This window comes from Stenella coeruleoalba (assembly GCF_951394435.1).
Source record: "Stenella coeruleoalba genome assembly, chromosome: 2".
In the NCBI taxonomy this organism is placed as follows: Eukaryota; Metazoa; Chordata; class Mammalia; order Artiodactyla; family Delphinidae; genus Stenella; species Stenella coeruleoalba.
The window spans coordinates 73,424,188-73,450,593 of NC_137147.1; the positions used below are offsets into that span (position 1 = coordinate 73,424,188).

General features: G+C 57.2%; 2 protein-coding genes across 2 annotated transcripts in view; one reads left to right on the top strand and one right to left on the bottom strand.

Annotated features, from left to right (window-relative positions):
* Positions 1-1,121: 1,121 nt before the first annotated feature.
* ZFHX2 (zinc finger homeobox 2) lies at positions 1,122-13,837 on the top strand. The gene is made up of 9 exons (XM_079913987.1): positions 1,122-3,230; positions 3,418-3,935; positions 4,494-4,734; positions 6,089-6,163; positions 6,590-6,648; positions 8,108-8,308; positions 8,738-8,864; positions 9,038-12,493; positions 12,754-13,837. Exons 1-9 carry the CDS (start codon positions 1,196-1,198, stop codon positions 13,731-13,733), a joined length of 7,692 nt encoding a protein of 2,563 aa, XP_079770113.1. The 5' UTR covers positions 1,122-1,195; the 3' UTR covers positions 13,734-13,837.
* Positions 13,838-13,846: 9 nt separating this feature from the next.
* The window catches only part of NGDN (neuroguidin), a gene marked incomplete at its 3' end in the record, with an annotated part of 39,859 nt that continues 27,299 nt past the window's right edge, over positions 13,847-26,406 (bottom strand). Inside the window, exon 11 of the mRNA XM_079913988.1 lies at positions 13,847-21,184. Coding sequence (XP_079770114.1) covers positions 20,907-21,184 — 278 coding nt within the window. The remainder of the gene's footprint in view (positions 21,185-26,406) is intronic.

A 26,406-nucleotide genomic window follows, 5' to 3' on the forward strand; every position in this document is an offset into this window, starting at 1 on the left:
AGGAGCCACTGGGCAGAAGTCTGGGGGAAGAGCACTGCAGGCAGAGTAAACAGCTCGGGCAAGCTGCTAAGGTGGGAATGAACTTGGTGTGTTTGAGGAACCAAGAAGGTCAGTGGGCTGGAGTTAGCCAGCCAGGTGGGGTGGAGAGTATTAAAGATGTGTCAGAAGTAGGCAGGTGCCAGATCAAATAGGCCTTTTTTGTAGATCAGGGAGCAGAGTTTGGATTTTATTTACAGTGCAGTGAACTCACTGATGGGTTCTCAGCAGAATATAGTATGGTTTACATTTTGAAAGGTGATTATGATGCCTGAAATTTGCTTTAAAACAATACAGGAAAAGGGGAAGTGGGTGAGGATATAGATGAAACAAGATTGGCCATGAGTTAACAGCAAGGTCCTACTGTATAGTACAGGGAACTATATTCAATATCCCGTGATACACCATAATGGAAAAGAATATAAAGAAGAATGTCTCTGTGTGTGTAACTGAGTCACTTTGCTGTAAGCAGAGATTGCCACAAACTGCACTTCAATTAAAGAAAAAAAAAGATTGGCCCTGAGTTTGGAGACTGTTGAAGCTGGGTGATGAGTACAAACGGGTTCCTCATATTGTTTGGTCTATCTTTATGTATGTTTGGCATTTCTCATAATTGAGAATTAAATAAAAGATCATTCTGAGCGGAAGGAGGGGCAGTAGTGTAAGTGGAGGCCAACGTGGAGTCTGTTGCACTCGTTCAGGCAAGCGACAGTAATGGCTTGGGCCAGGCTGGTGCTGACGGAGACGTGGATGAATGGAAGGCGGAGACGCTCGCATGAGAGGGTGCTGTCGAATTGCCTGCCTGTGGGTGAGAGGGAGGACACTTTGGGTTTCTAGCCTAAGCAACCAGATAAATGGTGGTACCAAGTTTTGAGATCGGGAAGATGGGAAGAAACAAGTTCAGGGCAGAAATAAAGAGTTCTGATTCTGGACATGTTCACTTTGAAGTCTGTTAGACGCTAAGGTAATGAAGCTTCAAGCTGGCAAATGGGTGCTTGAATCCGGCGCTCAGGGAGGAGGGTGGGGCCGGAGGATCCGGAGAATCTACTGCCTGACTGGGTGTCTCCGCTGCCACCTCACAGCTCCGCTCTCTCCGTGTCTCCCCCACAGGGTCCTGGCTGTCACGCTGAAATGAACCCCCAGCTCTCCTCCGTCTGCCATGGCCACCCTTAACTCGTCCTCTACCGCTGGCACCACCCCCTCCCCTGGGCACAATGCCCCGTCCCCGCCTCCGGACACCTCCTCCCCCCGCACCCCCTCTGATCCTGTCACCAAAGATCCCCCTGCGGCCCCCTCCGCCTCTGAGAGCATGAGGTCCTCAGAGCCCGGGGGGCAGCCCCTGGAGCCAGGCTGTGGCCTCGTCCCACCAAAGGAGATAGGGGAGCCCCAAGAGGAGCCTGGCCGTGGTGCCTCCCCGCCAAAGGGCCTGGGGGCGGAAGAGGGGGAGGGAGGAGGAGGGCTCCCTCCTGTGGACCTGAGCGACCACTTAGTCTTCACGGCTGGCGGTGAGGCCTGCCTAGTGGCCAAGCTGTCCCTGCCAGGTGGCAGCGAACTCCCGTTACCAAAGGGCTTCCCCTGGGGTGAGGCAGGCATCAAGGAAGAGCCCAGCCTGCCCCTCCTTGCCCACCCGCCCCCTGTACACCTCACTGCCCTTCACATCCAACATGGCTTTGACCCAATCCAAGGCTTTAGCTCTTCTGACCAAATTCTGTCCCACGATACCTCAGCGCCATCTCCGGCCACCTGTGAGGGAAGGGATGGAGCCTTCTGGAGCTACCAGCTGGCTCCAAACCCACCTGGAGATCCCAAAGATGGCCCCATGGGGAGCAGGGGAGGAGACCCCAGGGCACTCTTCTGGCTCTGCCTCCCGTGCCGCCTGGGTTTCGGCAGGCCCCAGGCCTTTGTGGGTCACACACAGTCTCACGGGGTGAAGCTAACCGCTGCTCAACACCAGGGCCTGCCAGGCAACCCAGCCGTGCTCCGGGAGGGGGACGAGGGCTGCGTGGCCCTCCTGAGCTTCCTGGAACCACAGCTGCCTGCTCACGCCCCTTTAGAAATACCCCTCGACAACAGCAGCGCCGTGAACATGGAGGCCCACGCGGCTCAGACCGAGGATGGCCCCGCCGCGGCCGAAGCCCAGGCCCCTGTCCTGCCCGTGGAAGAAGACGTGGCCCTCAGCCCGCCCTCCCCGCTGACAACCCCAGCCGCCTGGAACCCCAGCCCAAGCCAAGCCAAAGAATCGCCGACGCTGGCAGGCGAGGCAGGGCCAGGTTGGTTCCCCGAGGGGCAAGAGGAGGATGGAGGGCTCTGCCCCTCGCTCAACCAAAGCTCACCCACCTCCAAGGACGGGGGCGTTCTCCCTGCCCCAGTGGGCTCCCCCGAAGACCCCGGTGACCCGCCCCAGCCCTATCGCCCAGCCGACGACTACACCCCGGCCCCTGCGGCCTACCAGGGCCTCAGCCTGTCCAGCCACATGGCTCTGCTACACTCGCGCAACTCCTGCAAGACGCTCAAGTGTCCCAAGTGCAATTGGCACTACAAGTACCAGCAGACCCTGGATGTGCACATGCGGGAGAAGCACCCTGAGAGCAACAGTCACTGCAGCTACTGCAGCGCTGGGGGCGCCCACCCCCGCCTCGCCCGGGGGGAGAGCTACAACTGTGGCTACAAGCCCTACCGCTGCGACATCTGCAACTACTCCACCACCACCAAGGGCAACCTCAGCATCCACATGCAGTCCGACAAGCACCTGGCCAACCTGCAGGGCTTCCAGGCGGGGCCGGTGGGGCAGGGGAGCCCCCAAGAGGCAGCGCTCCCGCCCCCCGCGGGGGACAAGGAGCCCAAGACCAAAGCGTCCTGGCAGTGCAAGGTGTGCAGCTACGAGACCAACATCTCCCGCAATCTGCGCATCCACATGACCTCCGAGAAGCACATGCAGAACGTCCTCATGCTGCACCAGGGGCTGCCGCTGGGGCTGCCGCCGGGGATGGTGGGGCCAGGCCCCCCTCCCCCAGCAGGGGCTGCCCCTGCCACCTCCCCTGACCTCTTCCAGTACTTCGGACCGCAGGCCCTAGGGCAGCCTCAGGCTCCCTTGCCTGGCCCCGGGCTGAGGCCAGACAAGCCCCTGGAAGCCCAGCTGCTTCTCAATGGCTTCCACCACCTCGGAGCACCTGCCCGCAAGTTCACCACAGCTGGTAAGCTCCCTGGGTGTTCTCTTTTCCCTTCCTCGGGGCCAAACTCGGTTCCCTGCTTTCTCCCCAGGGCCAGCCCCGCCGCTTAAATAACCCCAGCTCCCTCAGCATCCACCCCTCCCATTCCCACACAGCAAGCTGACCCTTCCCTGTTCCTTCCTGGGGCCACTAACCTGTCTCTGTCCCGTAGCCCCCGGCAGCCCCTCCCCGGATGCCCACCTGCCTCAAAGTCAGCTTCTGGGCCCCTTGTCCGACGGGCTGCCTGCCTCGCCGCCCCCAGATGACAGCCCATCCCTGAAGGTGTTCCGATGCCTCGTGTGCCAGGCCTTCAGCACAGACAGCCTGGAGCTGCTGCTCTACCACTGCAGCGTGGGCCGGAGCCTCCCGGAGGCCGAGTGGAAGGAAGTAGCTGGGGACACCCACCGCTGCAAGCTCTGCTGCTACGGCACCCAGCTCAAGGCCAACTTCCAGCTCCACCTCAAGACCGACAAACATGCTCAGAAGTACCAGCTGGCGGCCCACCTGAGGGAGGGTGGCGGGGCCATGGGCACCCCCTCCCCAGTGCCCCTGGGAGACGGGGCTCCTTATGGGTCTGTCCCCACCCTGCACCTGCGCTGCAACATCTGTGACTTTGAGTCCAACAGCAAGGAGAAGATGCAGCTGCACGCCCGGGGTGCGGCCCACGAAGAGAACATCCAGATCTATAAGGTGAGAGCAGGGCAGGAAGGGTCTGGGATTTGAAGGGCACAGCACAGAGCCTGAGGGGGAGAGGAGAAGGGGATGGGGCTGGAGCAAGGAGATGCAGAGTGGGAAGGTGATGCGAAAACCCAGGGGGGCGGGATTGGAGAAAAAAGGCCAGGGCACCAGGGGAAAAACTATTTGGAGACAGACGTGGAGAAAGACCAAAGGACGGTGGACTCTGACCAAGTGACTCCGGTACTTTATTCAACTTTTCTGGCGTTTGGGACTAGCGGGAGGGTTCTGTGTCTGCTCAGTCCATCTTGTCCCCAGAAGTTCAAGAGGATGGAACCAGATTCCATTCATATACTAGGAGGGAGTCCAGGATTGGTAGTAGGAAGAGGAGGAGACGGTGGAGAAAAGGCAGTCACACTCAGGTGGCCAAAGGAAGGAAGAGGAGAGTCCAAGAGGGAGGAAGGGGTGTCGGAGTGCTGCTGGTCAGGCCCCCCGGGGAGGCAAAGGGGCCCCCAGGACCTGGGGGCGTCCATCTGTCCTTCTGTGCCTGAGCAGCCTCCCTCCCGTTTCCAGTTTCTGCTGGAGATGGAGGGGGCAGCGGCGGGGACGGAGCTGGGGCTGTTCCGCTGCCTGCTGTGCGCCTGGGAGACGCCCTCCCGCCTGGCTGTGCTGCAGCACCTGCGCGCCCCTGCCCACCGCGATGCCCAGGCCCAGCGGCGCCTGCAGCTGCTACAGAGCGGCCCCGCAGCCGACGAGGGGCTCTCAGCTCTTCAGAGCATCCTGAGCTTCAGCCACGGGCAGCTCCGGCCTCCCGGTGAGGAAGAGGGGACTGGAGAAGAAGAGGTGGGCGGGGAGGGCAGCGAGGGCGGGAGCTGGGGGCCCAGGAGAAAGTGGCACGGGGACGAGAAATGGGGCCGTGCACAGTCCAGAGCAAGCGGAAAGGCGCTGGGAAGGCTGCTGAAACTGGCTTTTAGGAACACTGGGGCAGCCGAGGGAAGTGGGGGACAAGAGGCTGTTGGAGGAGGAGGCAGAGAAGAGCAGGGATTTTGCTGGGTGGAGAGGTAGAGCAGGAAGGGAGGTGAGAAGGAACCACCCAGTGATTCCGAGTGGTGACTGTGTGCTGGCAAAGCTTGGGGTGGGCGGGAGGCGGGGCGTGTGTGGGGTGTGGCAGCAGCTGGTCAGAAGGAGAGGAAGGGAGAAAAACAGAGATAGAATCAGCTTTGGGCTGGGCCAGGACTTGTCAGAAGGAGGTGGGAGCTGGGGGCATGGCCCGAAGGCAGCAGGATGGGAAGCCCTTGATGAGCTCCCCAGCCTCTTCCTGTCTCCTAGGAGGTCTTCAGTCCGAAGGCTGGGCTTAGGGTCCCCCTTAGGCAGCTGAGGTTGTACGAGAGAGACTGGGCAGAGCCCGCCAGGCACCAGTGACCCAGAGGGTGCAGAAGAGCCTGGAAGGGGCTGTGAGAGCTGGGCACGGGTGTCCGGGCTTTGCAGAGGCTGGCGGTGGGCAAGGGTGAGGGCAGGGGCAGCAGGAACCAGGAACAGGCAGCATTGACTGGTGCTAATTGAATTGCCAATACACTGGCTGGAGTTAAGTGCCGGAGGGGCCCAGATCAATAGCTATAGATCCTGGAGCAGGACTGAATGGAGTTAAGGAACTTTAGCACTTTAATTAGGCCGCCACTGAAAATAAATTCCTACACATCTGTCAATTCTTGCTTGAGTGGTAATCTCCTCTCCCAGCTAGACCTGCCGCCTCCTGCTCGCTGCAGCTGCTTCCTTTCAACCTCACCTGCCCTCTTCGGCGCCCCTCACTCTACATTTCTGGGCTCCCTTCTTCCAGGATCAGTCAAGACAGGGAGCTGAGTTTGGTCCTGTTTCTATCGCCTGCTGCTGGACCTGTTCCCTCATCTTTAATGACGGGGCTAGACTCGCAGAGATGATTTCTTAGGCTCTACCAGTTCCAACACTGTAATTTCCCCCCTCATCCTCTGTATTTCTTTTTGGCGGCTTTTTATCCTCTCCTGCCTATTGACTCATCTATCCATCTTCTCCCTTTACTGCCTGGCTGCTTGTCCTGCTTCTTCTGCCCTATGTCCTCCCTCCTCTGCCCTATGTCCTCCCTCCTCTGATGCTTCATCCTTTTAAATTGACTCTCTCTTCATCCTACACAGGGAAGGTTCCTGTCACCCCCTTAGCTGAGCCACCCACCCCTGAGAAAGAGGCCCAGAATAAGACAGAACAATTGGGTGAGTTGCTCATCTGATCCATTTCTTTCTCCATCCCTTGCCCTCCTCACCCCCCAGTCCTAATATTATACATTCTGAGATGCTCATGGGACCTTGTGGTAATCCAGACACCCAGCAAGGCCTCCTGTGCAGAAGGAGCTAAAGTGATCAAAAGAAAGGGCTCATCAGAGGGAAGGGAGGCGGAGCCACAGAAAGCTGGGTGCTTTTGCCCTCTGGCCATCCCGCTAACCCGGGCTCAGCCCTGCCAAGCTCCACTCCCTGTACTGAGCGCAGTTCTGTGCTTCCCTGCCCTTTCTCCCTTTCCCCAGAGCCCACCCCTACCTTGGAAGCCCTCTGCTACAAATCAGGTCATCTTAAGGGCCGGGGGTCTGCGAAAGGAAGAGGGAGGGGCTGCCAGAGTCTCTTAATCTCTCCTTTCATCTTCAGCTTCTGAAGAGGCAGAGAACAAGACTGGCCCTCCTGGAGACAGTGCCGGCCAGACCACGGTCAGAACCGGGGTAACTGGGAAGATCTTGGGGGAGGGTGTCTAATTTTACTGAGATCTGCTCATATCCTAAAGGCTGAACTTCTAATTAGTAGGTCTTTACAGACAAGAGATTTCAGACCAAAGGCAGATCTAATTTTATCATGCTTGTGACTTACGTCACTCCAAATACATTTCAGAAATTGCACCTAGGTCCAGTTACCGGATGTGAGCACCAGCTGAGCCGGCCCTGAGGGGTGGAGCACAGAGGGAGACAGAATGAAAAGAGAAAGGCAAAAATAAAACACTAGCTGCTGCCCAGCTCTTTATTCCTGTTGGGAGCAGAAAGACGTGAAGTTCGTCTTCTACAGAGAACCCCGAGCCTGGGTGGAACTGCCCTGGCACCTCCTTCCTCAGGCTAGAGGAACTGACCCAGATGATCCACGCAGACAGGAAGCTCTGCAAGTCTCCGAGTGGCTGACCTAGGCAGGGCCCAAGAGTAGCTTAGCTCTGTGGCCTGAAAGGGTTCATTCTGAGGGGATTCCCAGCCTTTGGTCTTGAGGTGCCACCCTGTGCCTCCCAGCTCTCCAAACCGGACTGCAATATGCCGTGTGTACTACGACTGCAAACTGCTGCAGTGACGGCTTATGTCCTCAGCTCCCCTGCCTCCTAACTCCTGTTCCAGCTATCTGCTCCCAGGGCTACGGGTGCGTTAAGATGAGCGTCCGAATACCTTTCCTTTACGGCCACCCCCTCCCTGACATGCGGGCCTGGACCAGTGGCACAGGCGACAGGAGAGGAAGTGCAGGCTGACAGAAATGCAGGCTGCAGGTCAGGCAGTCAGGTGACTGAGGCGGAAGTAGGGGGGCCTTCACGCCCCACCCTCTGGAGGTACGGGCGGGAATGCGCCAACAGCGCCAGGCCAGAATTTTCCAGGGCCACTGGGGGAGCTGTGGTGTTTGTTTACATTAAAAAGGGAAGGGGAGAAAAAGGCAGGCAAAGAAAGTAGGAAGGAGGGAGAAAGAGCCGGCTTCCGAGCAGACAGGTAGGGAGCGCCCCGCTTAGTCCAGGGACCTTGGAGAGGCAGAGTGGCAGGGATTCAGGAGCCTCTGGGTCCAGGAAGTGCCAGAAGCAAGGGGAGCTATTTCACGGAGGAGCACAGGCAGGGTGGGGGCAGGTAAGAAAAGAAAACTAAATCAGAGGAGGTAGGTACAGGGCCGTCCTGTCGGCTGGAGAACGGAGTAGGGCAGCAGCGACAGGGGAAGAGAGAGGCCAGGATGGAGGGAGAGGGCAGGACAGAGAAGGCGGGCCAGCCGGGGCAGCCCAGCCTAGGCCTTTGTCCCCGTCCAAGTGAAGCGAGGGAGGAGCTAGCTTTCAGGACTGGGACTCCTCCTCCAGCAGGGGTAGGACCAGGCTGTGTCCGGGTGAGTGGTGAGTCCCACCCCTCCCTGACACCTCCCCCCACCGCCTGTGTGCCCCAGGTGTTCTGCTGTCCATACTGCAGTTTCCTGAGCCCAGAGTCCGAGCAGGTGAGGGCGCACGCGCTCTCCCAGCACGCAGTGCAGCCCAAGTACCGGTGCCCTCTGTGCCAGGAGCAGCTGGTGGGCCGGCCTGCCCTGCACTTCCACCTCAGCCACCTGCACAACGTGGTGCCCGAGTGCGTTGAGAGGCTGCTGCTCGCGGTGAGTACGGGCTGGGGGGCAAGGCAGGAGGGGAGGCAGAGGCCGCGGTGTCCGGGCAGCTGTGTGTGCTGAGGGGAGCGGCTCTGCGTGGATCTGAAGGTGGAGTTTAGAGCTGGAGGGAACCTCAGAGCCGAAACCTGTCCAGAGCCTCTACTCGCTGGGGAGGAAGCGCCCTTGGGTCCTGAGAGGAGCTGTTCCACAGCAGGCACGGCTGCCGGACAGGACAGGCAGCAGCCCAGGCCCTCCCCTCCGTGGGGAAGGCAGAAGTTAGGTGGGAGGTTTGTCCACAGAGGAGGCTGGAGCTGGGCAGGTGGGAGGTTTGTCCACAGAGGAGGCTGGAGCTGGGCTGCGCACAGACACAGGTGCAGAGCTGGGGGGTCTGGGGTAGCGGGACGGTGGGGGAAGTCACTGGGATCTCTTCCATCGCAGGCCACAACTGTAGAGATGACCTTGACGACCAAAGTGCTGCCTGGGCCCACTCTAAGCCCTCTGGGGGACGGCCCAGAGCCCCCCGCTCCCGGGCCAGAGTCTGTGCCCAGCAGAGACCAAGCAGCAGGTAAGGAAGGGAGGGCAGACCTCCCAAGGTGGCAGGAAAGGGGACCTGGATTCCTCGGACCAAGAAGGTCTAAAGGCAACTGAGGCAAGGATGAGTTGCCCTAGATATTGAGTGGGTGGGGTCTGACTTAGACAAGGTTCCCTTCTCACTGCGCCCCCTTCTCTCTCCCCTAGAAGGCCCTCACCTGACCCCGGAAGCCAGTCCCGAGCCTCCTCCTGAGCCTCCCCTGCCCTCAGCCGAGGCCCCAGACAAGCCCATGGGAAGCCCTGACCAGCCCCCTTCTCCAGCCCCGTCTCCAGCCCCTCGGCCTGATGCCCAAGCTGACGAGGTAGCTCCTCCACCCGCCACGGCTGAGGAGGAAGAGGGGGCTGGCGGGGAGCCCCGCCTGGCAGAGCCAGCTCCGGCTGACTCTCGCCACCCTCTGACCTATCGGAAGACCACCAACTTTGCCCTGGACAAGTTTCTCGACCCTGCCCGGCCCTACAAGTGCACTGTGTGTAAGGAGTCCTTCACGCAGAAGAACATCCTCCTGGTCCATTATAACTCGGTCTCCCACCTGCACAAGATGAAGAAGGCTGCCATTGACCCCTCCGGGCCTGCCCGCGGGGAAGCCGGGGCCGCGCCCGCCCCCGCCGCTGCCACAGACAAGCCCTTTAAGTGCACGGTCTGCCGCGTCTCGTACAACCAGAGCTCCACCCTGGAGATCCACATGCGCTCCGTCCTGCACCAGACTCGCTCGAGGGGAGCCAAGACGGATGCCAAGGCCGAGGGGCCAGAGCGCGGCCCAGAAGAGCCCAAGGAAGGCGAGACTGAGGGGGAGGTGGGCACTGAGAAGAAGGGCCCTGACCCTGGTGGCTTCGTGTCTGGTGGACTGCCCTTCCTGTCCCCTCCCCCACCTCCCCTGGACCTGCACCGATTCCCAGCCCCACTCTTCGCCCCACCAGTCCTGCCCTCCTTCCCTCTGGTGCCCGAGTCCCTGCTTAAGCTCCAGCAGCAGCAGCTGCTCCTGCCCTTCTACCTCCATGACCTCAAGGTAGGGCCCAAACTGGCACTGGCTGGGCCCGCGCCCCTGCTGTCCCTGCCGGCCGCCACCCCTCCTCCCCCGCCCCCTAAGGCCGAGCTGGCTGAGCGAGAGTGGGAGCGGCCACCGGCGGCAGAAGAGGGGACCGAGACGGCGCCCAGCTCACCCCCCCAGCCAACACCCAACGAGGCAGCCCGCACTGCAGCCAAAGCCCTTCTAGAAAACTTTGGCTTTGAGCTGGTGATCCAGTACAATGAGGGGAAGCAGGCTGTGCCCCCTCCCCCAACACCACCCCCACCCGAGGCCCTGGGGGGTGGGGACAAGCTGGCCTGCGGGGCCTGTGGGAAACTCTTCTCCAACATGCTCATCCTCAAGACACACGAGGAGCACGTGCACCGCCGCTTTCTGCCCTTTGAGGCCCTGAGCCGATATGCCGCTCAGTTTCGAAAGAGCTATGATAGCCTCTACCCACCCCCGGCAGGGTCCCCCAAGCCTCCCGATGGGCCTCTGGATTCACCTGCTCCCCACCTGGGCCCAGAGTCTGAGGCAGGGGGGGCCCGCCCCCCTGAGGAGCGAGGCCGGGCAGCAGGACGCTGGCCCCCAGAGGAGGAGGAAAGCTCCAGAGGGAATCTTCCTCCCCTGGTGCCTGCAGGCCGCCGCTTCTCCAGAACCAAGTTCACAGAGTTCCAGACCCAAGCCCTGCAGTCTTTCTTTGAGACCAGCGCCTACCCCAAGGACGGAGAGGTGGAGCGGCTCGCGAGTCTCTTGGGCCTGGCTAGCCGTGTGGTGGTGGTGTGGTTCCAGAATGCCCGCCAGAAGGCTCGCAGAAGCGCCGGCGACGGTGGGCCTGTGCCCAGCGGGGGAGGCACTGGGGGAGCCTCTGGCTGCCGGCGCTGCCACGCCACCTTCTCCTGTGTGTTTGACTTGGTGCGGCACCTCAAGAAATGCTATGACGACCAGCATCCGGAAGAGGAGGAAGAGGCAGAGAGAGGGGAAGAGGAGGAAGACGCAGAGGAGGAAGACGCAGAGGAGGAACAGGGCCCAGAACCCCCAGCCGGGCCTGAGGGCCCATCACCAGAACCTCCAGACAGGGAAGAGCTGGGCCAAGCAGAGGCCACAAAGCCAGGAGGCAAAGAGCCTGAAGGGAGGGCCCCTCCCTCGCCCTCCCCCGTCCACGCCTGTGACCAGTGCGCCATGTCTTTCCCCAGCCAGGACCTCCTGACCAGTCACCGCCGGCTCCACTTCCTGCCACCTGTGCAGCCCAGCACTGCCCCCCACCTCCTAGAGCTGCCCTTGCTGGTGTTCGGGGAGCGAAACCCTCTGGTGCCAGGCACTCCACCAGTGCCAGGGCCACCCCTCAAACGGAAGCACGAGGACGGTAGCCTGTCACCCACGGGCAGCGAAGCAGGGGTGGGTGGGGAGGGTGAGCCCCCCAGGGATAAGCGCCTGCGCACCACCATCCTGCCCGAGCAGCTGGAGATCCTGTACCGCTGGTACATGCAGGACTCCAACCCGACGCGCAAGATGCTCGACTGCATCTCCGAGGAGGTGGGGCTCAAGAAGCGAGTGGTGCAGGTCTGGTTCCAGAACACCAGGGCCCGGGAGAGGAAGGGCCAGTTCCGAAGCACCCCCGGGGCAGTGCCCAGTCCGGCAGTCAAGGTCCCCATCACACCCAGCCCTGCACCCTTCCCCAAGTTCAACCACTTGCTGGGCAAGGTGGATGATGGGGCTGGGAGGGAGGCCCCAAAGAGGGAAACACCCGCTTTTCCCTACCCCACGGTCACCCCTGCTGCTGGGCCTCTGCCTTTCCTGCCACCTGGGAAAGAGGCCCCCACTCTGACACCAGAGCCACCTCTACCTCTCCCACCGCCCCCTCCACCCAATGAGGATGAGGGCCCAGAGGAACCGTCTAAAGCTTCTCCAGAGAGTGAGGCTTGCAGTCCATCTGCAGGGGACTTAAGTGATTCGTCAGCTTCCAGCCTGGCTGAACCAGAGTCCCCTGGGACTGGAGGGACCAATGGGGGCCCAGGAGGTGGGGCTGGGGTCCCAGACGGAATGGGGCAGCGGCGCTACAGGACCCAGATGAGCAGTCTGCAGCTAAAGATCATGAAAGCCTGCTATGAAGCCTACCGTACCCCTACCATGCAGGAGTGTGAGGTGCTGGGGGAGGAGATTGGGCTGCCCAAGAGAGTCATCCAGGTCTGGTTCCAGAATGCTCGTGCCAAGGAGAAGAAGGCCAAGCTGCAGGGGGCAGCAGTCGGTGGGGCTGGGGGCAGCAGTGAGGGCCCCTCGGGAGCCCAGCGCACCGACTGCCCCTACTGTGACGTCAAGTATGACTTCTATGTCTCCTGCCGAGGCCACCTCTTTTCCCGCCAGCACCTGGCCAAGCTCAAGGAGGCAGTCCGAGCCCAGCTGAAGAGTGAAAGCAAGTGCTACGACTTGGCCCCAGCACCCGAGGCACCCCCCGCTCCCAAGGCTCCACCTGCCACCACACCCGCCTCTGTGCCCCTCGGGGCTGCCCCGGCTCTGCCTCGCCTGGCCCCGGTCCTCTTGTCCGGCCCAGCTCTGGCCCAGCCCCCGCTGGGCAGCTTAGCTCCTTTCAGCGCAGGTGAGTGAGAGGTTGGGAGAAGCTGGACTTCAGAGGGCATCTCCCTCTAATGAGGTGCCCTTCCTTTTCCTTCTTGACTCCTCCCATCTCCAGTCTCCTCCCTGGCCTCCCTGTGTTTCCAGCTGGTGGGGTAGAGAAGGGAGGAGAGGGAGCATGGAGGCCAGGCGGTGGGGACGCAGGAGTACGTGGCTGGAGGTGGCCTCCAGCAGGAAGGATGGCAGCGCCAGGAGGTGGCTAATCCGCACTCTTCATCTTCCTAGGCCCTGCAGCCTCCTCAGGCCTCCTTGGCCTCGCCACTTCGGTCCTGCCTGCTACCACAGTGGTCCAGACTGCTGGCCCAGGCTGCCCCTTACCTCAGAGACCTATGCCCGACCACACCAACACCTCCACAGTAGGCACCACTGACCCTGCCCCAGGCCCGCCTACTGAACCCTCTGGGGACAAGGTCTCCGGTGAGCGAAAGCCAGCTGCAGCCCCCACCAACTCCTCTACCGATGCCCTCAAGAACCTCAAAGCATTGAAGGCCACTGTCCCAGCCCTGTTGGGGGGCCAGTTCCTGCCCTTCCCGTTGCCCTCTGCAGGAGGGGCCACGCCGCCAGCTGTCTTTGGCCCCCAGTTACAGGGGGCCTACTTCCAACAGCTCTATGGCATGAAGAAGGGACTGTTTCCCATGAACCCCGTGATACCTCAGACCCTCATCGGACTGCTCCCCAACGCCCTCCTCCAGCCACCGCCCCAGGCCCCCGAGCCCATAGCCACAGCGCCTCCGAAGCCGCCTGAACTGCCCGCTCCGGGGGAGGGGGAGGCCGGGGAGGCCAATGAGCTGCTGACAGGCAGCACGGGCATCTCCACCGTGGACGTGACCCACCGCTACCTTTGCCGCCAGTGCAAGATGGCATTTGACGGGGAGGCCCTGGCCACTGCTCACCAGAGATCCTTCTGCTTCTTTGGGCGGGGCTCTGGGGGTTCCATGCCCCCCCCACTGCGGGTGCCCATCTGCACCTACCACTGCCTGGCATGTGAGGTGCTGCTGAGTGGGCAAGAAGCCCTGGCCTCGCACCTGCGCTCCTCGGCCCACAGGCGCAAGGCGGCCCCGCCCCCAGGGGGCCCACCTGGCGCCGCCACCAACGCCGCCACTGCCGCCACGGCTGCTGTGGCTTTTGCCAAAGAGGAAGCAAGATTACCTCACACGGACTCCAACCCAAAAACTACTACTACCTCTACACTTCTAGCTTTATAAACAGATAAACCAAGACACGGGGGCAGGGAGGGCCCCGGGGCTCCTCTTACCCCAAGGGGTGTCTGGTGGGAGCTCAAATCCCTAACCCTACCCTTGGCCCTGCCCACCCCCCTGGGAATCTCTCAGTTCCCACCCTCAGTGGGCTTCACACACCCCACCTCCAGCAGAGTCCTGCCTCCTCCTCCACCCCCAGACACACCGATCCTTCACAAATCCTTGCCCCTTGGTCTTCACGGCCAACACATCCATCTTGCCATCTCGATTATTCATTCACATCCACCCTGCCCACCAGACACAAAATCTATCCTTGGTTTCATCTTCCTACAGCCTCTTTCCTACTGAATTCCCAGTCACCCTTCCAACTCCTATAAACACACAAATATGTTATCCCATGCTGTTCCACTGACTGAGAAAACACCAAAAAAAAAAAAAAGAAGAAGAAGAAGAAGAAGAAAGGAAAAAGAAAACCCAAGACAAGGAAGGGGGAAGGAAAATAAACTTTGCCACTCCCCCTTCTCCTTCCTACCCGCCTCGTCTAGAGCGCCATACCGCTCACAAACTCCTTCCAAATACTCAGTTGGCTCCCAAGGTTGGAGCCTGGGATGGGTAGGGAGCCCACGAAACTCTAACCAAACTGGAGGTCAGCGGGGAGAAGTGCTCCCAGCTCACTCTCCTCACACCCCTCCCTCCTCACCTGACAGGGGAGCCCCTGTGGCCTGAACTCTAGGGGAAGCCGCGGCCAGGAACCCCTCTGCCAGCCCCGACCCTGCACCCTGGAAACTGCAGTAACTTATTCTCAAAGGCTTTAAACACAGAGATCCTCTCAGCAGCCGTCGGCCTGCCCCTTGTCCCAGCCCTGCCACGTGGCGGTCCAGCCTCCAGGACCGGCGCTGCCCACCAACGGCAAATCCAAAGTTCTTTAAAGAAAAACTGAAACACACAACCAAAAAAAAAAAAAAACCACGAGTGCGAGAGAGAGCACGCACACACGTGTGGGAGAGAGAGATGGAGAGACCAGAGGAATGAACTAATGAAAAACAAACTTGGAAAACACAGGAAAAAAAAAAAAGAAAAAAGCCTGAAAACTCTCTCATCAAACAAGTGGTTTTTTTCCTGTTTGTGTCACTCCCCACCCCACCCCATTTTAAGGGTTCAAGTGTCTTTGAACCACCTTGTCTCTGGAAGATCAAATGGCTTTAAGTCCTTGCTTGGGTTCAGTGGTCCACAAGACTAACGGGAGTGCAGCCCTGCCCTGGCTGTGCCCGGCCTCAGAAGCAGGAGCTGGTAATGGGGAGAAGAGCCTGGAGGCTGGGGAGAGAACCCCATCCTTGCCCCCTGAATTGAGTATTTATCAGGACAGGTAACAAACATCCCCTCATTCTCAGTTGTGAGTTACAAAAGTCAGTGTCACTGAAAGTAGCTTGGCTGTCTCAGGAGGAAAGGGGTGGACTAGGCCGGGCAGTCTGGTTTCTGGATCTTGGGTATGCTTCCCTTTCATGTAGCTGCCACCGTTTCCTCTCATTCACTTCTTTCACAAACCTCTCCTCCCATTCCCTTCCTGGCGCCCCCTTCAGATTTCTGGCACTTCTTGAACCTTTTTGCCTTTGTGGGGACCCTTATTCCCTGTCTGTGTTCTTCCCACACCACCCCATCCTCTCCCCCTGCTTCCTCCGGCCTGGCCCATCTCCTCCAGGAAGCAGCAGCTGCTGCTGGAGGTACCCCCGCAACACACACACACAAAGGAGTCAGGGCCTCCCTATGAAGCTCATGGGGTCTCGAGCTGATGACAGCTAAGGGGATGGGTGGGCAAGGAGATGACCGAAGCACAAGGTGAACCTTTGATAGAGTGAGATCACCAAGGGAACCAACAGATGAGGAATGCGCTAGAAGAGGGTTCCCACCTCTAACCTCGTTGTCTCTGTAAGCATCAAGTAACTGTGGCAACTCCAAAGCCCAGCCACAGTGGCACTGGGTGGAGACGCAGGTGTTTTAGCAAAGAAAAGCCTGCAAAAATTTCCCAGTCCTCCAGGTAGTCTCTCCTACAACCCTTGCCCCTAAGACCTCCCCCTTCTAGGTAGTCTCCTTCCAAACTCTCTGGCTGCTTCTACTACCAGGATCCATTTCATACACGCAAACACACAAATTCAGCCAGCCCTGGGATTTAGGTTTCCTGGCCTGTCACTCTGTTCCTTGAACATGTTAATACTGAAGCAGTGGCTTATGTGCAGAAAAGATAGGAGGAGAGAAAAGGGGAGGGAAAACTTAGCTCAGTTCCTAGTCTCCATATGCTCTGTGAATCTCACTTCTGGTCCCATTCATTTCTAAAATGAAAAGCTCCTAACCTAGCACATCAGGGGTGGAGTGGATTACTTATTCTGATGATGCCAAAAATGCCAGTTACAAATACAAGCAAGAAGAATGAAATTGCCCAACCATGGGCTTGCTGTTGCTGCTCCCACCTTTCCCCCACCTCAGCATCTCTCGTGCACCCCTCCCTCCCTCCCTCTCTATCCTTTTCTCTCTCCTGTTGAAATTCTGTGTATAAAACTATTTTCTTAGCAGCATGTGTATGAGGAAAGAAGCTTTTTCACTCTGTGCTTTCTGGGAATGTGATATGTGTATAAAAGTTGAAAACAAACAAAGAAAAATTAGAGAAAAAAAAAACAGGAGAAAAAGAGGGAACGTTTTAAAGAAAACCTTGGCAAACACCTTGCATGGGATGATTAGAGGTGTGGTTTCATGCATTTTAGGGATTTACAGCCAGGGTAGGTTGGCTTTAGTTTGAACTATGAATATCTTCACCAGGAGTTAATAATCTCTTACACCCAGATTCCCTGGCGTGGAGAATCCCATGTACATTCACAGTCGTGGACTAGAGCTGACTGAGTAGCTGTCCTTACCAGGAACCCTATAACCTGGGGGACAGAAGAGCCTGGCCAACTGCTGACCTAGGTCAGTCAACGTGCTTCTGGAGGGTGTGCCGTTCCATGTTCCCAGTGGCTGGAGCATTCCTCCCTGACCCCTTCCTGAGACCACAATCCTCAGCAGCAGCACTTCTGCACTGGAGATCCAGTGAGTGGGTGGCTCCTGTGGACAGAGGCTGAGTCGGCACAGGCCCACGCAGAATGCTAGAGGTGAATGCCAAGCCGCCCAGGTTAAACTGTGTTGCTTCTGTGGAGCAGTAAACCAACTCGAGCGCATGGCACATCCATACCTACCTTGTGGTACCCGCCCCTCCCCGCCAGCTCTAAAGTGAGCCTGAATCAAGGGCTCATAAGACTGGTCTTCCATGGCTCGGGGCAAAGGCTTAGGGTTTCTGACATACCCAGGTCCTAAAGCGTCCAAATTCTGGTCCACCCTACTTACTGTCAGGGTCAGTACCAGGAGGAGGAGGTGGAAATGATCTTGGCTGTCTTTGCTCTAAACCAGAGCCTGTATGGGGATGGCTTAAGGTACCCAGTTCTCAACTAGGAACAAAAATCAAAGTCTGTGGAAGAAAATGAGAAAATCTGAAGCCGTAGTGGCCAAATGGGGCAGAGTCTGCAATAGGACCACCGTCTAGCCCCTGGAGTAGACACATTCGCTCCTCTAATCATTCATCCCTGTATAGATACTCACATCTGAAATACAGAGCTCTGCGTATACGACTGTACCAACGAAGCAAGCAAGCACACCGTCAGAAACAGCAGCAGAACCATGTATAGAGAGAGCTACATGGATACACACAAATGCCAGAAAGAACGGGCCCCACGGGCATATAGGCACAAGGGCCGTGCCCCAGAGTCATCAACTACGCTCCCATTAAGTAAAAACACCCTCCAATACGTAGTAATTTTCTTCACACAACAGGAAGTAGGAAAAGCTTATAAACAGAGAAATGTAACCAGTGTCAAGAAGGGTGACCAAATGTTGACCATTAATCCATGGGAAAGGACCTTAAATTCCTCGGGTGTGGAGACACCATGTACATTCACAGTCGTGGACTGGAGCTGACTGAGTAGCTGTCCTTACCAGGAACCCTGTAATCTGGGGGACAGAAGAGCCTGGCTAGGGAGGGGAAGGAGGTAGAAGAGAAACCAGGAAGAAACTCTGAGGAAAATTTATATGAAATACAGGGATGAACTGTGCTGGGACCCTGTGTTACATGAAGGGCCAGGTATTGGGGAGCAACTAATGAGAAACCTGTAAGCCCTGAGGATGTCACTCTCAGTGAATTGAGTAAGGAAGAAATGTCCCAATTCCAACGAAGTTCTGGCTACAATAAGAAAGGCTATAGGCCCATCCTCAGGGGTTTACAGCATTACAGCGTGGATACAATTGTGAAAAGATGAGATGAAAAAAAAGCCAGAGAGGATGTTCGTAGAAGACCTAGGCCAGGACTCGTTAAATCTGGGGAAAGACGGGAAGGGATCGATCCCCAGGGAAAGCCTCCCGGGGAAAGACAAACTCCCAGAAGAACATAAAATTGAGTGAGGACCCACCCCATCATTCTCCTTCATATAGAGAATCCCCACAGCCTTCAGACAAAGGAGAGACAAGGGGTCAATGGCATTATTCCCTGCCAGTAGTCTGAGCCTCATGTTTCTTGCAGCTTCCAGTCATGGAGAGGTGTCTGGCTAGAGGCTAGTGGGGAAGCAGGTTGATTACAGGTGGACCAGAAAGACAGTGACGGGGGAAAGGTGACCAGGATGGACTCATACTCCTCCCCAGCCATACACACACTCTTAAACAAACAGTGGCTAAAAGACTGGAACAAGTCATCAGCAGGAGCTCAGCACTGCCCCACATCCACAGTCCCTCCCTGATATCCCAACCTGCAGCATGTCTTCTCAACTGGCCTGGCCTCCGCTGTGCTCGCTCCTGGAGAGCCCTGCCCAGTGCTCAAACAGCAGCACCGGCAGCAACTCGCTAAGCATCAGCAGCAGGCCAGGCCCTGGACTCTGCCAACCCCTGCTTCCACTCCCCGGGACCCTGACCTGCCTCCAGAGAGAAGTGTAACCAGGACCCATCCCGTACCGAGCCACAGAATCCACACCCATCTGACCGGACCGCAGAGAGCAATCTCCCGACAACGCTCCTAACCTAGGGGTTCTCAGTGGTCTGGTTACAGAAACAGGGCAGCCATCCATCAGAACCTGGAGGCCGAAAGTGTCCCGTAAGGGGTTCTTCTGTGATAACTCCTGCCAGTGAGAAGCACAGTTCTAACAAGTTAAATCTGCCTGCTTTGACCTCACAATCTCTCCTTTTCCTCCTGCTGCCCCCACCTAAAGACACACATCCCCACACCCCCCAACACATATATCCCATGCATGACCGCATAAAGACATGAATATGGTTGGGGGGGGATGAAGAAAGATGTAAAAGGCGTGGGAAATCCAGACCTCATTAACTGTCCTACAAGGTGACCGTCATCTCTTAGAACAGTGTTTCTCAAAGTTTTGCCCACCTGCATCAATGGTCACCTGAGAACTTGTTCAAAATGCACACTCCTGGACCACACCTCAGACCAACTGAATCAGAAACCCTTGAAGTGATTCAGTGCTTTCTGGAGTCTGAGAAGCACTTATTTAGATCGCTCAGCCCTGTCTACATCTGTGACCTGCCCCCAACTCTCCAGCACCCAAGGCCTAACCCTGCTACGGCTGGGGCTGCCACAGGGGACTAGCTTCACCCCCAGATTATCCTCCTCATTACCTTGACATTTGGAAATCTGACTATGTCTTCTGCTTATGGTGCCTATTCTTCAACAGAAGAGTTACAAGCATCACCCTTGACTGAGTGCCTCCCTGTTTTCTCCTCTGCTGTGGAAACCACCTTGCTTCTTCTGAAGCTGCATCCACTTCCAGAGGTGCTGAAGTAAGAGAGACCCCAGGCCGGGCAATGGTATTACTCCCCTCTGAGCAGGTCCTACCCCGATCTGAGCTGCCCAGCCTCCCCTGACATCACCCAGAGCCACCAATTCTTCTACCCGAGTATCTTCCTAGTCACTAACTCACAGCCTCTGGCCACCCAGGAAGCAAGGAAAGCCCAACCTGCTAGGAGTTCTTCCACATGGAGGCCCAAGGTCCAGTTTAGCAGGACTGCTGATGGCACTGCGTCTGGAGGTGTAGGGCTGGTCTGTGTCACCACAGATGCTGGGGTTCCGCTCCTAGGGGCCTTCCTCTCTACCAGGGAGGGCTCATTGCTGATCCGTGGTCTCTCTTCCAGAGGTGGATTTCAAAGACAGGGAAATCCGTCCACCTCGAATTGGGAAGCCATAGAGAAATTCTTAAACACAAAACCTCCTTGAGTGGTCTTTCTGGAAGGACAAGTCCAAGTTGCCTTTGTCTTCCTAACACCTGCCCACCTCTCTAGGCCTAGAGCACATCTCCACCTTTCTAGGACTGTTATTGAATATGGGCCTTTTCACAAGGGAGAAAGAACCAGTTCAACTCAACCACAGCTCAGCCAATCACAAGGCACAGGGAAGAACGAAATACACACAGGCACCAACTACCCCACTACCCAGCAGCAAGGCCTGAGGGGCTCTCCTTCTTCCTACTCTTTCCCTTCCAATCTCTTCTGGCACCATCTTTGTGGCAGCATAGCTGGCTGGCCTCTCTGTAGGATCTCATTTTGCCCTCTTACGATTTTTTTTTTTTTTTTGTCCTTGCTCCCCAGAGAGGAATAGAGTCCACCAGCCTGGAGCCTTGGGCGTGACTCTTAAACGTGCCCTTGTCCCTCTGTGCTCCAGCTTCCCTTGGAATTCTGCTCAAACACAGAGTGGCACCATCTTAATCCCTTTCTTGGGCGTGGCGAGGGGTAGGAGGAGGGAGGTGGTGTCTGGTTGGAAGGAAGGTGGACTTGGGGTTGGCTGGAGAGCAAGGATTCAGCCCCTCTATTGAGGGTGTCCTCGGCTCCTCCCCAACAGGGCTCCACCCGGCGCGTGGCACGCCTGCGTGCGCCACTCTCACTGCCACCAAGTGGCGGTCATGAGCATGTTTGGTGGCTTTGGGTTTGCCGCAGTGCCAGGATCTGAGACGGCGTTCACGTGCCAGTGCAGTGCTGCCAAGCGGGGCGGCATCTAGTTGGTTGGGTGCCAAGCGGCAGGAGCCAGGTGGTGATAGAGATGAAAGAGGGCTGGGGCAGAGGGAGGGGGAGGGGAGAAGGGCACCAGGGAGAAAACCAGACACTTCACTTGTTAGAGTGGAGAGTCCAAATGGGATCCGCAGAAAGGTGCCCTTTCCATTCTAGATCCCAGCTCACAAGCAAGCCCTTCCCTCCCCCGCAGACGCCCGCAGAGTAACTATACAGACCAGGCAAGGGGATCTGGCCATCTTTAGCAGGAAACTGGCTGGGGGCCAGGCAGGACTGCCAGCCTCTCCATCCTCCTTCCTTGGGGTCTTGGCAATGGCGTGTTTCCTCCTTTGTGTCCTCACGCCTCTCTCCGTCTGTCGCTCCACTCCCCACACCTAAGAGGGAATGGGAAGGAGGTCCCGGCAGAAAAAAGTCTGTTCTCCCAAACAACTCTCTCTCTCTCTCTCTCTCTCTCTCTCTCTCTCTCTCTCTCTCTCTCTCTCACACACACACACACACACACACACACACACACACACACACACACACACACACACACACACACACACACACACACCATCTCTCCTCCTCCCTTCTCACTCCTGGCACAACAAGCCTCTCAAGCAGATTGGCAAGAGACACCGCCACCCTCCCCACTTCACACAACACCAGAGCCTGTGCCAGGCTGCCTGGGCAGTGCCAGCACCCGCCCACCTCCTGCCGGGTCCCCTTGCTTCTTCAGTGCTCTGACAAAGGGCCGGTCTGCCAGGTCTGCCAGCCCAACGAGCTCTCCCTGGGGAGCGGTGGGCACACCTCTCCTCTTGGCACTTCCCTGGCTACTCTCTCCACCACTTCACTTTCCCAGACTGGAAGAGGACCAATCACCTCAGAGCCCGACCATTTCCCAGAGCTGAGCTCTAGAAGGACAGCGACACCAGGAACTCATCCCTGCCCCTCCTCTCTGCCCCCTGGGGCCCGTTCCCACGGACCCCGCTTGGGGCGCCAGCCTGACGGATGTGATGCCAATGGCTCCCGGGTCCCGAGCCTTCCTCCCAGAGCACCAGGACTCCTGTCGCTGCCCCCTCCCCATTCGCCTCCTTCCATCTCCGCGGGCACGAGGGTGGCAGCCGCAGTGCCCATGCCTGCAAGCAGGCAGCATGAAGCAACTCAGGCACCCTCCTTCTGTCCTCCCAGGCCCCAAACCTCTCCCCTCCTTCTTCCACTCCATCCCTCTGTCATTCTGGTTGGACACTAGGTTGGCAGCCGCAGTGCCAACCCCCATCCATGCCCAGGAGGCTCACATACAGCACGCACTTAGGCGTACATGTACACGCGCACATACATACACACATACACACACACGGCCCCTTGAGTGCCAGGCAGCAGTGGCAGACACACAGCAATGCATAGTGACTGGTATACCCGAGAGGCAGCCAGATTCGGCACCTGATCCAGCACCCATTTGGGATTGGGTGGGGAGGCGGGCGGGCAGGCGGGCGGAAGGAAGGGTGATGGAGGCAGGCGATGGCCCTAGGTTGGCAGCCGATGGAGCTGGGAGAATGGAGGGAACAGATGCTCTTTGCCCAGCATCCCTCCCTCTCTCTCTGAGATCAGTGCCAAGCTGGGGGGATGGGGAGAGGGAGGATGGGGGAAGGGTGGCATTTGGAAGCTGGCAGGCGGGGGGAGCTGGGTCCGCCCAGGCTGGGCAGTGCCGGCACTGGCTGCCGCCTCTCCACTCTGCCATCTGTCTCGCTTCTCTCCCCACCCCCTTTCTCTCTCTTTCTCTCTCTCTCTCTCTCCTTCATCCGCAGCAAAAGGAAAAGAGGAAAACAGGGTCCTCATCCGCCCACGCCCAACCTCTGCCGGACCCCTCTGCTGCTCCCACAACTCACCACACCACACCACCACCAAGCCATCTGTGCTCTCTCCTCCTGGCTCAGTCACCTTCTTTCCTTCGCCTCGCCCTCACACCAAAACGGGTGCAATGTTTTTAAAAAATAGATACATATGTATTTTACAAAGCAACTTAAAAGGAAAACCATTTTCTTTGGGAATGTCGTGTCCTTCTGAGTCTGGGTCCTCGGTGCCAATGTTTATGGCAGGCAGAGGGAGGGGACCCTGTCCTCAGCTGGTGCCCATGAATCCCATGCCAGGGAGGAGGGGTGGCTGGGGTGGGGTGGGGGCGGGGTGGGGTATCGGGAGAGCTCTCTTCTCGCTGCGCCTGTGGTGCTTTTTTTTTTTTTTTCCCTCTTCCACTTCCGGAGCAGCTTCAAATAGATCTAGAGCCTTCCCCACCCCCAGTTCCCAGGGCCCCTGTGCCCTTCTCTCCCTGCTTTTGATTTTATTTCTCGATCACCCTTTCCTTTTGTGTGTGTGTGTGTGCGCGTGTGCGTGTGGTGTACGTGTGCGTGCGTGTGAGTGTTGCATCCACGGCAGTGGGCACCGTGCCAGCCACCGCACAGCCATCTGCGATGCCTTCTGCAGCCTCCGCTGTTTCTCCCTGCCACCTCCAGCCCCCAACTCCCCTGCACCCCAGCTCCCCACCCCCAGTCCCCAATCATTAATTAGCTACTGAATTAATTAAATCGGGAATGCTAATTAACATTCCTAAAGGGCAGGCTGCCAGGCTGGGGGGGCAGAGGGAGTGTGAAGAGGAGACTGGGATGGGGGAGGAGGAAGGAGAGTTTGTCTGCTTAGCAGAGCAGCTGGGAGACAGAAAGAATCCAAAAGAAGGATGAAGGAGAAGGAGGGCAGAGTGACAAGACAGAGGCATGGAAAAGGGCGTGTAAAAACTGAGTCCAAGTGAGAGTGACCCAGCCTTTCCTGCCCAAATGAGACACAGCCGACTCCTCGTCCCCGCCCAGCCTGGACAAGTATATATTCCTAGGGGGCGGACTCTGGCAGCTTTCTTCCCTGTCTCTTACAGAAAACCAACCCCAAACCTGAGTCAACAGCTACTACCTGGTCCATCCAGCCCCAGTGACCCTCAGACCAGGTCACCAAGACCAGACTCTGGGCTCAGAGGAGCCCTCTTGACTTGGCCTTCGCTACCCCTTGTCAAGGTCGGGGGCACCCTGTGAGTGTCTGCTGCTGGGACAACGGGGCAGCGTATGGGGAACCGTGAGGGGTGTCGATTCAATAGCAGTTCACTGAGGATGACCGGCACTGCCTGCAAGGCTGCCCTAGGAAGACCGTGACACAAGACAGTCTGTCTTTAGGATTCCAGCGTAGGAAAAGTGGACACCCCTACCACCTTGAAGATCAAGGATTTGGGAAAAAGCGAGTAACGGCATCTAACTTTGAGTTGTTGTTTTTAAAGAAAAAGAGATGTCAGTATAGTGAAACTTCATTCTCGGGGTGCTCTATGACACATGAATCCGATGAGATGCTCCTTAGAAAAATGGATCTCGGGACTTCCCTGGTGGCGCAGTGGTTAAGAATCCTCCTGCCAGTACAGGGGACACAGGTTCAATCCCTGGTCCGGGAAGATCCCACATGCCGCGGAGCAACTAAGCCCACGCACCACAACTACTGAGCCTGCGATCTAGAGTCCACGAGCCACAACTATCGAGCCTGCGGGCCCCAACTACTGAAGCCTGCACATCCCAGAGCCCGCGCACTGCAACTACCGAGCCCACACGCCGCAACTGCTGAAGACCGTGCACCTGGAGTCCATACTCTGCAACAAGAGAAGCCACTGCAGTGAGAAGCCCGCACGCCGCAACGAAGAGTAGCCCCTGCTCGACACAACTAGAGAAAGCCTGCACGCAGCAATGAAGACCCAATGCAGCCATAAATAAATAAGTAAATAAATAAATAAAAGAAAAATGGATCTTACAATCAAATTATTTGGTATATACTACATATTCTCCCTCTTAAGAGATTCAAGATGCATACTGGTGTGTTAAAGGCTCTGAGAAATCTTGTAAAAAAAAAAAAAAGAAACTGTTGAATGCATTTAACCCTGATTGTCAAATTCACTGGAACCTGGAACCCTCATTTTAAAATTTTCTAATTTAATGAATTTTATTCCCACAGAAGCAGTGTCCCACTTATACGGAAAGCTCTGTCAAGTGATCAGGGGTGGTCCTGGCCTAGAAGCTGGCAGATGGATGAGCTGGCCCGAGGTATCACATTCCATAAACAAAGCGCAGCACCCAAGCTCTCGCCTTCCAAATGTAATACAACAAGGTACCAAACCACCTTGTGGCAGAGAAACTAAATCACTCTTAGAATCACAGACCTGTATTTTCAGAGCTGGAAAGACACCTTAGCAACCATTAAGCCTAATCCCTTAATTTTAGAGTAACTGAGGAACTGAGGAACTGAGGAACTGAGGAACTGAGGAACTGAGACTCAGAGAGGTGAAGTGATTTGTCCAAGGTCACAAAGCCACTAAACAGTAGCGTTGATGTTAGGACGGAGATTTCTCGACCTTTAGCCTAGCTCTGTTCCTCTATTTTCTGTTGTTAAAACTTCAGGACATGGATTTCCCTGGTGGCGCAGCGGTTAGGAATCTGCCTGCCAATGCAGGGGACATGGGTTCAATCCCTGGGCCGGGAAGATCCCAAATGCCACGGAGCAACTAAGCCCGCGAGCCACAACTACTGAGCCTGCGCTCTAGAGCCCGGGAGCCACAACTACTAAAGCCCACGCGCCTAGAGCCCGTGTTCCACAACAAGAGAAGCCACCGTAATGAGAAGCCCGTGCACCGCAACGAAGAGTAGCCCCCGCTCGCCGCAACTAGAGAAAGCCCGCACACAGCAATGAAAACCCAACACAGCCAAAAATAAATAAATTTTTTTTAAAAAGTCAAGATAATATTAAAAAAAAAACAAAAAATCTGCAGGACAAGGCCAGCACGAGGTTTATCACAAACATATACTATTTAAAAGCTTCACCCAGACTCCCTTTTTGCTCTGGGACTAAGGCCTGGGCCTGTCTTTTCCACCCTGCCTTGGCCCTCACCCCCCCCCCCCTTTGGAACCCTGCAGCATCTACCTGCCTCTGGAGAGTCTATTCCCAAAGGAGTGGGGATGGGGGCAGGAGTTCGTGCTTTACAGACTCTCCCTAAGTGTTCCTGATATCCTGGGTTCAGAACATCAGCACTAAGCCATCTCTGCCCTCCCTTCCAGGATACCCCCGACCCCACTATGTATCACTGGTATCAACACAAGGCTTCTACTCCCATCCCAGCCTCAATCCCAATCTGGTCAGGAAACCCCAAATGTCTCCTGGGACACCTCCTGCTGTATTCCTAGCAACTTTCCCTTTTCTTGTCCTTCTCACTTTGGCATCTGGAGTCCCTGAGGTTGCTTAGCCTGGCCATCAGAGTCCTCAAGAGGAGAGGCTGTCTTCAACCTGCAGGGACACACATCTCATGAGAGTGAGGAGACCCTCAGAGACCTCAGGAACCATGGCTTCCCCGAGCTTCTGAACATCCACCGTCCCGCCACAGCGTGGGCCCATCTTTTCCAGCATAGCCCTTTGGGGAGCTGATGGACAATGGAGATGGATGGAGTCTAGCTCATTTCAAAGGTTGAGAACGCTATTAAATTGGGTTTTTTTGGCCATGCCATGCAGCTTGTGGGATCCTAGTTCCCAGACCAGGGATCGA

Excerpts from the sequence above, each read along its gene's own strand:
- ZFHX2 (XM_079913987.1), top strand. The coding sequence starts at position 1,196 with ATGGCCACCCTTAACTCGTCCTCTACCGCTGGCACCACCCCCTCCCCT. Across the intron at positions 6,649-8,107 it reads ACAGTGCCGGCCAGACCACG|GTGTTCTGCTGTCCATACTG; the intron begins GTCAGAACCGGG and ends TGTGTGCCCCAG. Across the intron at positions 12,494-12,753 it reads CTTAGCTCCTTTCAGCGCAG|GCCCTGCAGCCTCCTCAGGC; the intron begins GTGAGTGAGAGG and ends TCATCTTCCTAG.